General features: G+C 34.8%; 1 protein-coding gene and 1 long non-coding RNA gene across 12 annotated transcripts in view; one reads left to right on the plus strand and one right to left on the minus strand.

Moving 5' to 3' along the window:
• The window catches only part of LOC105475404 (uncharacterized), a 111155-nt gene that overhangs the window by 80329 nt on the left and 17472 nt on the right, over positions 1–13354 (plus strand). The window contains exon 5 of one of the 3 annotated variants that reach the window (XR_011622095.1): positions 5713–5843. The exons of the other annotated variants lie outside the window; for them this stretch is intronic. This is a non-coding gene — a long non-coding RNA (uncharacterized lncRNA). Of the gene's footprint in view, positions 1–5712; positions 5844–13354 lie in introns of those variants that run through there. 3 annotated transcript variants of the gene reach the window in all.
• Positions 1–13354, minus strand: part of LOC105475402 (calcium voltage-gated channel auxiliary subunit alpha2delta 1) — a 506236-nt gene that overhangs the window by 28423 nt on the left and 464459 nt on the right. For 6 of the 9 annotated variants that reach the window (XM_011730608.3, XM_011730607.3, XM_011730612.3 and 3 more), the window contains 4 exons: positions 10589–10665; positions 9271–9291; positions 8531–8591; positions 84–181 (listed from right to left, as the gene is read on the minus strand). In XM_011730608.3, the coding sequence (XP_011728910.2) occupies positions 84–181; positions 8531–8591; positions 9271–9291; positions 10589–10665 (257 nt within the window). The remainder of the gene's footprint in view (positions 1–83; positions 182–8530; positions 8592–9270; positions 9292–10588; positions 10666–13354) is intronic. The other 3 variants (XM_011730609.3, XM_011730614.3, XM_011730613.3) reach the window with 1 other exon arrangement.

The following is a 13354-nucleotide window of genomic DNA, read 5'->3' on the forward strand; positions in this document are numbered from 1 at the left end:
TAATATGACTATCATATCCTATGATATACTATAAACCAATAAAACCACACTCAAGCAATCATTTTGAATTAATGCATACTTACATGATGGATTGTTTGGAGTTTTTCTATCAATAAACTCATTGAAATTTAAAAGAAATTCAGTGTTATTATCCGATATTTTCAGGTCATTGCAGTAATCCCTGAAAAAAAAAAACATTTTGAGATATTAGGTATTAAAATCGAAACTTTACAGGGTAATTAAACGTAGTGAAAACTCTTTTTTTTTTATTAGCTATAAGACTTTGCAAACCGTTGAGCTTCTTGTAACTTCCATTTCCTCACTTCTATAATGGACCAATACTTTGCCAGTAAGTGGTGATTATAGGCAATGTGAATTAAACATTTGGCCTTTGGACAGTAGGTGCTCAATAAATATTAGGTTTTGGTGTAGCTACTATACTATTATCATTGTATATCACAGATTTAGGAGTCTCATATAGCAATTAAAACAGAAATCTTGGGGCATGGGAGCAAGGGGTGGGAGAGCATTAGGACAAAAACCTAATGTATGCGGGGCTTAAAGCCTAGATGACAAGTTGATAGGTGCAGCAAACCACCATGGCACATATATACCAATATAACAAACCTGCATGTTCCGCACACGTATCCCAGAACTTAAAGTAAAATTTTAAAAAACTGCGTGGAGTTTCATACATACCCAAACGCAATTGAGTGGATATAAAACTAGTGAAATTTTAATAACATTAGTGGATTGTATTTATGTCAGTTTCCTGGTTGTGACACTGTGTTAAACTTATACAAGATGTTGCCATTGGAGGAAACTGAGTAAAGGGTATATAGGTTCTGTCTGTATTATTTCTTGCAACTGCATGTGAATCTATGATTGTCTCAAAATAAAAAAATAAAAAATAAATAAAAAATAAAGTAACCCAGAAAATTAAAAAAAAAACTAGAAATCTTAAAGTTCATTACATGTTAACATATTTTAATAAAATATTACCAATATTTAAAAAAAGATTTTAAAAAGTGTCAGTGTTTTACATATTTGCAAATTATCTTTAATTCCTGACAAGAGAAGACATGTCTCTGCAATCAATTGCAAGATTTTGTTTTGGTACGTAAAGAAAATTTGTCCTCACAGAGACGAGAGGCTTGTTTTTTTCCGGATATTGTGGCTGTTCTTTTTTTGATAACATACTCAAACTTGTTTATTTGTAATTTATTAATGGGTAGTTGTAACATGGAATGTGAAACAACATTAATAGTTTTTTTTTTTTGTCTTCTGTTACATTAAAATTCCATATTCTTTCTTACACTTTAATCTTTTAAGCATCTGTGATTTTGTAAAATCATAAACTGGTTATTTACAAAATGAGTTGTGTACAACTTCCAAATAATGATACATTATACAATATTGACAAATTACACTCATTATTAAGTATTGGGAAGGTATCCTGTACATAGTAGCGTATACAACTTTCCCAAAATTCTAATTTTTGTTTGAAAGCTCAGTTTCTGTCACTGGCAGCAAATACTCTTAGTTGTTTTCTTCAACGTAAAAAGCTCATCTGATTTATTTTTGAGAAAATATCTGCTGAGCATCCAAGTCTGAATAACCATAGTTCTGTAATTTGTTCTTTCAAGTAATGTTACATTAAAAAAATGCAGAAAGCACCTTGTTCCCTTCCTAACATAATCATACATATTCTGTACTTTTTGAGACATCCAAGTTACTCTGGGATACAGTAGCACTTCTAGTTTTATCACATATAATATTAAAAGACATGCACTCAAGGGGAAAACTTCAATAAAATTTATAATTCTGAAATTGGGTAGCATGATGCCTCTAGCTTTGTTCTTTTTGCTTAGATTGTCTTGGCTATCTGGGCTCTTTTTTGGTTCCATATGAAATTTAGTTTTTTCTAATTCTGTGAAGAAAGTCAGTGGTAGTTTGATGGGGATAGCACTGAATCTATAAATTACTTTGGGCAGTAAGGCAATTTTCATGATATTGATTATTCCTATCCATGAGCATGGAATGTTTTTCCATTTGTTTGTGTCTTATTTATTTATTTATTATTATTATTATACTTTAAGTTCTAGGGTACATGTGCATAACGTGCAGGTTTGTTACATATGTATACTTGTGCCATGTTGGTGTGCTGCACCCATCAACTCGTCATTTACATCAGGTATAACTCCCAATGCAATCCCTCCCCCCTCCCCCCTCATCTTATCTTATTTCTTTGAGCAGTGTTTTGTAGTTCTCCATGAAGAGGTCCTTCACACACATCCCTTGTAAGTTGTATTCCTAGGTATTTTATTCTCTTTGTAGCAACTGGGAATGGGAGTTCATTCATGATTTGGCTCTCTGTTTATCTATTATTGGTGTACAGGAATGCTTGTGGCCAGGCGCCATGGCTTGTGCCTGTAATCCCAGTACCTTGGGAGACCAAGGCAGGCAGATCACGAAGTCAGGAATTCAAGGCCAGTCTGGACAAGATAGTGAAACCTCATCTCTACTAAAAATACAAAAAATTAGCCAGGCATGGTGGTGGGCACCTATAATCTCAGCTACTCGGAAGGCTGAGGCAGATGAATCGCTTGAACCCAGAAGGTGGAGGTTGCAGTGAGCCGAGATCGCGCCATTGCACTCCAGCCTGAGAAACAAAAGTGAGACTCTGTTTCAAAAAAAAAAAAAAAAGAAGGAATGCTTGTGATTTTTTTTTTTTGATTTTGTATCCTGAGACTTTGCTGAAGTTGCTTATCAGCTTAAGGAGATTTTGGGAAGAGACAATAGGGTTTTCTAAATATACAATCATGTCATCAGCAAACAGAGACAATTTGACTTCCTCTCTTCCTATTTGAATACCTTTATTTCTTTCTCTTGCCTGACTGCCCTGGCCAGAACTTCCAATACTATGTTGGAATAGGAGTGGTGAGAGAGTGCATCCTTTTCTTGTGCCTTTTTCAAAGGGAATGCTTCCAGCTTTTGCCCATTCGGTATGATATTGGCTGTGGGTTTGTCATAAATAGCTCTTATTATTTTGAGATATGTTCCATCAATACCTAGTTTATTATGAGTTTTTAGCATGAAGGGGTGTTGAATTTCATTGAAGGCCTTTTCTGCATTGAATGAGGTAATCATGTTGTTTTTGTCATTGGTTCTGTTTATCTGTTGGATTACAAGGCTACAGTAACCAAAACAGCATGATACTGGTACAAAAACATATAAACCACTGGAACAGAACAGAGGTCTCAGAAATAACACCACACATCTACAACCATCTGATCTTTGACAAACCTGATAAAAACAAGCAATGGGGAAAAGATTCCCTATTTAATAAATGGTGCTGGGAAAACTAGCTAGTCACATGCCGAAAACAGAAGCTGGACCCCCTTCCCTACACTTTATACAAAAATTAACTCAAGATGGATTAAAGACTTAAATGTAAGACCTAAAACCATAAAAACCCTAGAAGAAAATCCAGGCTATAATACCATTCAGGACATAGGCATGGGCAAAGACTTCATGACTAAAACACTCAAAGCAATGGCAACAAAAGCCAAAATTGACAAATGGGATCTAATTAAACTAAAGAGCTTCTGCACAGCAAAAGAAACTGTTATCAGAGTGAACAGGCAACCTACAGAATGGGAGAAAAGTTGTACAATCTACTCATCTGACAAAAGGCTAATATCCAGAATCTACAAAGAACTTAAATGTCCAAGAAAAAAACAAACAACCCCATCAAAAAGTGGGCGAAGGATATGAACAGACATTTCTCAAAATAAGACATTTATGCAGCCAACAAACATATGAAAAAAGCTCATCATCACTGGTTATTAGAGAAATGCAAATCAAAACCACAATGAGATACCATCTCACGCCAGTTAGAATGGTGATCATTGAAAAGTCAGGAAACCACAGATGCTGGAGAGGACGTGGTGTAATAGGAACACTTTTACATTGTTGGTGAGAGTGTAAATTGGTTCAACCATTGTGGAAGACAGTGTGGCGATTCCTCAAGGATCTAGAACCAGAAATACCATTTGGCCCAGCAATCCCACTACTGGCTATATACCCAAAGGATTATAAATCATTCTACTATGAAGACATGTGCATACATATGTTTATTGCAGCATGGTTCAGAATAGCAAAGACTTGGAACCAACCCAAATGCCGATCAATGATATAGACTGGATAAAGAAAATATGGCACAGATACACCATGGAATAATATGCAGTCATAGTAAGGATGAGTTCATGTCCTTTGCAGGGACATGGATGAAGCTGGAAGCCATCATTCTCAGCAAACTAACACAAGTGGGAGTTGAACAATGAGAACACATGGACACAGGAGGGGAACGTCACACACTGGGGCCTGTTGGAGGCCAAGGAGAGGGACAGCATTAGGACAAATTTCTAATGCATGTGGGGCTTAAAACCTAGATGACTTGTTGATAGGTACAGAAACCACTATGTTACATGTATACCTATGTAACAAATCTGCACATTGTGCACATGTATCCCAGAACTTAAAGTAAAATTTTTAAAAAAGTGTATATGCATATATACACACACACTGTTCACAACAGCACATATATATAATATATAATTTTTATATATAATATATAATATATAATATATAATTTATATATAATATATAATTTATATATTATATATAATATATATTGCATATGTTATATATTTATATATATTATATATGTATAATCAAGCACATAAAGGGCTTAACATACATTAACTGAAGTGGACATTCATTGGCGTGTCCCACATGCCAAATACTCTTCCTTCTCAAGTATTTTCTCCTCCCCTAAACACATAAGTAAATTCCAGTCTTCTAGTCAGCTGTATTGATATCATTCAGCTATAAAAAAGTACTGATACGTGCTACAACATGGATGAACCTTGAAAACATCATGCTACATGAGATAAGGCAGATGCAAATGGTCATGTATTATACTGTTCCATTTATAGGATGTGTCTAGAACAAGCATATAGCTGTAAGAGACAGAAAATAGATTAGTGGTTGCGTGGGTCTGGGGAGGGTTGGAGGAAGGATGGGTAGGTAACAGTTAAGGTCAGAGAATTAATTTCTCTTTATAATGATGAAAATGTTCTAAAATTAACTCTAGTGATAGTTGTACATATATGTAAATATATTTTAAAACTTTGAATTGTTGAAAAAATGTGAAATGTGACACTGACTACAGAAATTGTTCCTACACTAATACCTGCTGGATTAAACAAAATCCATTGCCTATGAATTAGGAATTAGAATTGAATACTTTATTTATCTGGATTCTACCCTAGTTTCCACCTTGTCTTATAGTGAAGCTGAGAAAACCAACGTGCAAAATCTGTTACTTAATAACTGGGAGAGACAAGGGAAGAAACTGTAGAGAACAATACAGACCTGAGATGGAGAGTCTTGCCAACATAGCAGGCCTAATTCAATCCCTTCTTAAATTTTTTGTTATGTTAATATTCTGCGGGACCTGGTTTTTTTCCTAGCTAATGTTCTCCTTAATACTGAGAAAATTCTTTCTAGTTAAAGTGGGTTAAAGTTGCTCTCAGTAATTCAAAGTAACTTAAAATTAATTAAGTGACTTGCGTTCAAAAACTACTAATAAGATTGCAGGTATTATTAGTGATATAATTTTTAAGAATATTCTTTATATGTTTACAGATTCTCCAGTCACCAGGTATTTATACAGCACCTACTGTGTGCCAGCAATGGATTCAATGTACTGAATGTTACATTGAATGTAACTGAATGTTAAGTCAAATAGACAGTCATGGTCTGTTGAAGAAAGTAAATAAAATGTGGCCAGTGCTCTCCAAGAGAAATTGAGAATTCTATGAAGCTGGAAGGATGCGTACACCAGTGAAGAAAGGAAAGAAATCCCCACATCAAGGAACTTTAAAGTTTGGATTTCGGAGGGAGTGGGATGCATATATATGTGTGTGTAGCCCAAAAGGGAAGAAAGAAGGTAAAACCGAAACCAAGCAAAACAAAAACAAAAACAAAAACAAAAACAAAAAAACAAAAAAAAAAAACAAAAAAAAAAAGAAAAAAAGAAAGGAAGAAAGAAAGAAGAAACAAAGAAAAGAAAAGAAAAAAAAAGAAAACAGTGCATTTAGGAACTGAAAGAGGTTAGTATGCCTGAAATTTAGAGTAGAGGTAGGGAAACTTTCCCTGACAGGGCCATGGAGCAAGTGATTTAGGCTTTTGTGGCCCATAAAGTCTATGCCACAACTACTCAACCCTGTGTTTGTAGAGAAAGCAGCCAAAGACATTCCAGAAACAAATAAGCATCACTGTGCTCCAATAAAACTTTATGTTTAAAATTGATAGCTGATCTACAGGATGTAGATGGTCCCCAGTTTAGAGTGTGAGGGACCACACTGGTACACCACGACTTGGTGGAAGAGCATTTGAAAGCTATAATATAAAGCACAGATAATCATAAAGATAATATAGAACCACTGGCCTGTATTTAGAAGATGAGAAAAATGATTTTTCTTTTCACATTTTAGAAACTCTCTCTGGTTACAGAACAGAGACAGCATTAAGAAATATGGGGTAAATATGAAAGTAGGGAGATCAAGTAAGAGGCAAATGTAGTAGTTTAGATGAGAGAAGGCAGAGGCCTGGATTAGGGCAGAGGCAGCTGAGATGAACAGATATACTGGATACTCATAAGACAGAATGGGCAAGACGTGGTGATTGATTAGAAGTGAGACACAAGAGAAAGGAACCAGGGAAGGACAACTAACAGGTTTCAAGATTGCTCATTTGGGAGGATGGCATTTTCTCCTCTGAGGCAATACAGGTAGAACTTTCCAAAGGAAACAATTATTTATAAGATGCGAAATCTGAAGCACATTGAAGAGTTATTCTTGTCTGGTTTCCATGAGATATGAATGTCTCATGTTGAAATATATAAAGTCTGAAAATAGATACAATATAGGATTCAATAACTTAATGAAATATTAATGAAACACATATGTCTTTGTCTCTAGATGTTTATGGCCATCATATAGCTTTGGGAGTTATGAACCTAACCTGTAGGCAGGGAACAGATGGGTGGCTTGTGGTCTGAATGCAGTCTCAGATAAAAAGGGAGCCTGGGCTAGCACCCTTTGCAGCCCTCTCATATGAGTGATCAGCAGAAGAAATGAAACCCATGAAAGAGACAGTGAATATGCACCCGGAGAGGGAGTAAGAAAATCAGAATAGTATGTCATCAAGCAAGAGAAAGCATGGAGTGTCAAAGGACAGCGCAATCACCAGTGTCACACACTAAAGGACATTCAAGCAAGATAAGTTTCTCAAGGATAGGGGCACTCATAAAGCCAAGAATATGCTTTGTTAACACAGATTTCTCAAAAAACCCATATTCCCTATGTTAAAGTAGAAACGGAATCCAGAAATATCCTTTTGCAGGAATTAAAAGGTAACTCAAAACAATTTATATGCATCTTTGGGTTTTTGGAGTAATTTAAGAAAAGTGAAAAATTAATAATCCAAGCTTCTATGTAAATTGTTCCCAGATTAATGGGAATTATATTTGAATATTATATGTGTCTGCCATGGAGCAGGAGTCAAAAACTGAGGAAAGAAAGTAAAATAAAGAACATCTTTCGATTATTGAATAGTTTCAAATAATTACAGAAAATCAAGATGGGGAAAAAGATGTACATATGTGATAAAGAAGGGGGATTATATGAGAGAGAAGTAAACTTGGGTAGGAAGAAATGAGGTGCATCTAAAACACTATGTAAAGCAATGCCACTGTTAACAATTTCTCCCAGATAGTTGAATTAGACCATTAAAAAAATCCATTATTATGTTCATTCTATCTATATGTGTAAAGATACACATAAATATTGGTACATATATGTGTATTTATATATGTATATTTGTGTGTGTGTGTATATATACATATATTCACAGGTGCAAATACACAATTTTCTATTATTGTTGGATGCACTGGTTGTTCTACAAGAGCAAAGCCTATATCCATCTTATTCCCATTGTATCCCAGAGTCTACATTGCTTAGTAATTGCCTTTTTTTTTTTTTTTGAGATGGAATCTCGCTTTGTTGCCAGGCAAGAGTGCAGTGGCACGATCTTGGCTCACTGCAACCTCCGCCTCCTGGGTTCAAGTCATTCTCCTGCCTCAGCCTCCCAAGTAGCTGGGACTACAGGCACGTGCCACCACGCCCAGCTAATTTTTGTATTTTCAGTGGACATGGGGCTTCACCATGTTGGCCAGATGGTCTTGATCTTTTGACCTTGTGAGCCACCAGCCTCGGCCTCCCGTATTTGAATGAGTAAAGAAATGAATAAATAAGATTTTGTTTCAGTTTTAAAGTAATTATTTCCTTTGATTCCATAATGTGATATGGAATTAATCCAGAGCAGTCTTGACCCAATTCTGAACTATTGCTGAAGGCCTAGCTACTGATACAAGATGTATCAAAAATACAACAAAACCAACCTTGGTGCTATGAATGTATAGCCAGATTCTTCAAAATGATCTGGCTTCAGGGTTTCCGAATCTGCAAAGAAAATGTTACAGGATTAGATAGATAATTCAGAGTATATATCCAGAGATTCTATAATAATAATAAGGCATGAGAAAGATTAATAAGAAAAATTGAAAATAGAGTACTTACATCCTAAAATTGAAACATATCAATGAATATAAATGTCCTCAATGCTTCCCAATAACATTATAATATGGATTAATTTCATAACATGGATCCCCATAGTTATTTTAAAGAAAATGCTATGTCTATAATTTTCTGATCTAACCCTACTATAACCAAATATCTTTTAAAAAGTGATTGATATGAATGTTATGCCAGAGGTATTTTAAAGACCAATTATTTATATAAACAGTTTACCAATATTATGATACAGAAAACAATGTTAAAAAAACTCATTAATGCCTTTAGTGAATTAATAACATTCCTCATATTAGGTATGAATTAGTAAGTGGAAGGCTACACAACAAAACTCCTTAAGTCCAAGAAAAAACTTGAGTGTGAACCAGGTTGTATATGAAAATACAGCATATTCTTTCTACCATTTTTTTGCTGCTAAGTTTTGAGTGATCATGAAGGAAAATTTAGTAAATGAGAAGCACAGAGGATAATATCCAATAGGAAGGAAAATATCAGTGGAAATGTCAAGTGTACTAAACAGAAAGAAATTGAGCAACAAGAAAATACTTGCCCTTCATTTTGCCCTTTTTTGCTGTGAAAATCCATCAGAAAGAGAAAGCAGGGAAACAAAAAAAAAAAGAGGGTAAAGCAAAGGGGGTCACAAACAATATTTTATTCAATGACTTTCTTGAATAAAAATATTGTGCATAGATCAAAGGTTCATTTATGTACAGCTGTAGTCTGGGGGAAAAAAGACATATTTTGAAGACTGGATAGTATGTCCTGTCAATTATTACTAGATTACCCTCTCTGTACTGTGGTTATTTCAAGGGTCTGTTTTGCAAAGTGATTAATTCAGGTGTAATACCAATGACGTCAGGCTATAAACATAATATAAACATAAGCATTTACCAATAAAAAACTCACTAGTTATCCCCTTATTTATCAATTGAAGAACTAGCTCATGCAGAATTGCTGGCTGTGAAAAGACCATCATATCTATCTATCAAGTGAAAGTGGAAATACACTATGAACACCAGGCCTGCTGAGGGCAAAAAAGAACTGACAGAGAAATGAAAGAAACTGTGGCTTACTTTAAGATCAGATGTAAAACATATATGTATATTTTTGGTATTGTTTTGTTTTTTACTTCATCCTCACAGAAAAATTTAAGGTTGTGAGCAATAATTGGCAATGTGCAACGGATATGATGGTCATTTTACTTTACAAAATCTAGTCACCCAAAACAAAATAAACAATAACTTGAAGTATGCACTAGTATTAATTACTCTACATTCCAAATGAGGCTTAAAAAAATTAATCCATTTGCATTACTGAGACATTAATTTGGATTAAGAAAAGAAAGTTAATTGCCAAACCAAAGCCAAAGACCAGTGCAATTAATTTATTCAAAGTAGAAGAAGTAGAAGATGTGAAGCACAATATTATTCTGGCCAAATGCAAAATAAATAAATAAATAAATAACCAGAAGGAAATAAAAGGAAAGAAAAGGAAAAGCTTTACTAGCACAGTGCCATGAGAGTAGAGACTATGTTAAGTAGCATGTGAAACATTTTGCTCCAGCTAGCAGACCCTTAAAACGACAGCAACAGGACACAGCACTGCAATGATTCTATGAGCACATAGCAAGGCAGGGAAGGGCGGTGGGGACTGCCAGTGAGACTGGAGTACCTGCTCATATTCTATCCATGTAGAATATTTCTTGTTCCTTGCATGTTTGGAATGGGTTAGAATCATTGCTGTAGATTTGGTAATAACACCTACTAAAATATTTAATAAGCCTTGGGTATTCCAAAATCTAGACGTATTTAAACATCTGGTACTAGGAGATAACAAATGGACCCTGAAGTCACTTTCACAGTACTTACATCTGGCCTGAGTTATTGTCTCTTCTAGTTTGGCTTTTATATAGTAAAAACTGTAGGTTGGTAATACCAAGGCCAAACTGCAATAGAAACAAGAGAAGCATAAACACAAACAAACAAAAATGAAACATAACTTAAAAAAAAAGACACATCAAGTTCATGGGAAAATCGAAAGATCTTCCTCATGGGAAGGAAAAGACATTATTTTCACAAGAAAATGCATTCAGCAAATACAGTACTTAATTTTGGTCTTGCCATCCAGAGTCATCTAGCTGTCTACATTGTAGAAAATCAGAAGAGACAAGTGGAAAATAAGCTCCTGAATGAACCCATAAATGAGGCAAGGAAGGAATGTCATGTCCCCCTACTATATTTCCAGAAAATTAAAGTATTTTGAATTTTAACAAAAAATTGAAGAACATTAGGGGTATGTTTAAACAAAGTAAATATATAATACCATTTAGATACACTTCCTTAATGTAATATATATCATGTTAAAGTGCTTTCTATAAAATGGACATACTATTAAAATACAAACGGAAGAGTTACTATTATCATTACCTTGTTTTTTTTCTTTTCTTTTCTTTTCTTTTTTTTTTTTTTTTTTTTTTTTTTTTTGGGAGACAAGGTCTCACTCTATCCCCCAGGCTGGAGTGCAGTGGTTTCAATCATGGCTCATCACAGCCTCAATCCCCTGGGCTCGATCGATCCTCCCACCTCAGCCCCTGAAGTAGCTGGGACCATAGTCACATGCCACCATGCCCAGCTAATGCTTGTATTTTAGTAGAGACAGGGTTTACACTACGTTGCCCAGGCAATCTGCCTGCCTCCAGACTCCCAAAGTGTTGGGGTTACAGGCATGAGCCACCACACCTGGCCATTATCATTACTATTGAACAATGCATAAAGTCATCTAAAATATATTCTTTTGAGGGACAAATATCCACTATTTTAAAACTCCAATCCTTGGGCAAGTTCTCTAGTGTCTACTCATAGGCAAATTCAGATTCCTTTACTGCACTAACAGAAATTGTCTGCTCAGCTCATTAGTTCATAACCAATAGTAAAACTAAGTCATAGTATTTATTTCAAGTTTATTTACTGTGGCTATTCCACATTATTTGGAAGTTTGTTATTAGGTGCAACAGGAACTGTGTCTTGAGTTTGGTAGTTAACAAGAGCCACGGTGCTACTCTAGTCTTATGGTGGATGTCCAAAGCAGAGGAGAGTTCCGGTGAAAATCTTAGGCCAAATTCAGAATGTTTTAGACACAAAGAATGTCAGACAAGCTGGCCATCAAAACTTGTCTTAATGACTGCCCAAAATAAAAAGCTGTTAGGCAGGTATCTTACTTATTTTGAAATTGCCAATTAATAATAAAATAATAAAATACATATCAGAATTGTTAAAGGATTTCAGAATTTTATGCACTTTCCAGTAACACAGCTGCATATGTGTAATTCTCCTACTCTCACGCTAATACTCAAATGTAGGACATAACTATTCCATATCCACATGTGCTATGGAGCCACATGATCTTTGCTGTGCTTTGAATATAGAAGGAAACTTGTGAACAGTGGGTTTACGTTACCTTTAAAATGCCCAATCTAACTACTTTCCAAAAGCAATACTTGTTTAATGTAACCCACTTGGTCACCTTCGGCATCCACTTTTAATAGCTAGCCCAAATTTTAGTGATGTGCAGGGAAAGGTGTGCGTATCTAGGCTTTTGAGTATTTCTAGGCATGTGTAGATCCTTTAATTAATTTTTAATAATTTCAGCTTTTAGATTTAGGGATGTGTAGATCTTTTGAATCACTTAAGCCTCATGTAGCCCCAGTTTTGGGAATGGCTATCCCAATGTCATTATGTATTTTTATAGACAATATAGAATAGGGAAAACCATGAAATTTCAAAATTTCATTCTTATGACTCTAAATATTAAAATTTCACTCTCTGAAAAGGAAAAAAAACTCAAGGGTTTATTTGCTAAAATTTAATGATATAATAAAGATAGCAAAATGAATGGATGCTTGTTACCTCTAATTCCCAAACCTTTCCCAGTCATTAAGTAATTCACAGACGTTCCTTATGGGAAAAGGTCAGGGAAATAAAATGTTATATAGATTTAATGAAAATTTCTATATTCACTTTATAGGTAACTTCCTTTAAGTGCAGGCATAGATTAAAATTAAAATAAGTAGTGCAATCACTCTGACAGCAAGATGACCTTTCCTGATTCACTTGCCATTTACAAAATGTACAGCAGAATTACTGAGCACTGAAGATTGTCTCCTACAAATTCTTCTCAAGGGAAATTAGGACATTTTTATTGCCCCATCAGCATTTATTGCTAAGAGAAACTTCTAATTAAAACCGATAACGTTATATCATACAACTGCTAAAGTGTCACTCTATAAGCTTGGGTTACATCTAATATATCATAAATATAGTATGGAAACCCATGAGGAAGAAAATAGAAGTCTTAAAATTGGCATATCTACTATGTGTTTTGTTGGCCTGTAAGTCTTTGGTTGTTATTAATAGCTATAATCCGTTCTATAGAAAAACATAGCTATACTTAATTATATCCATCTCAAGCCAAGTTAATTTTTCAACATATAGCCAGATAAGATCTTTATCAACATTCCTAGTCAATGGTGCTGTCATATACAATGTTTGCTGTCTCTGTCCCTACAAAACTGATATACCAAGACTGCTTTATTTCCTTCTAGAGATTAAAGTTTAATAAAGCAAGTGGCCACCAGA

This window comes from Macaca nemestrina, chromosome 4, assembly GCF_043159975.1.
Source record: "Macaca nemestrina isolate mMacNem1 chromosome 4, mMacNem.hap1, whole genome shotgun sequence".
Lineage (NCBI taxonomy): Eukaryota > Metazoa > Chordata > Mammalia > Primates > Cercopithecidae > Macaca > Macaca nemestrina.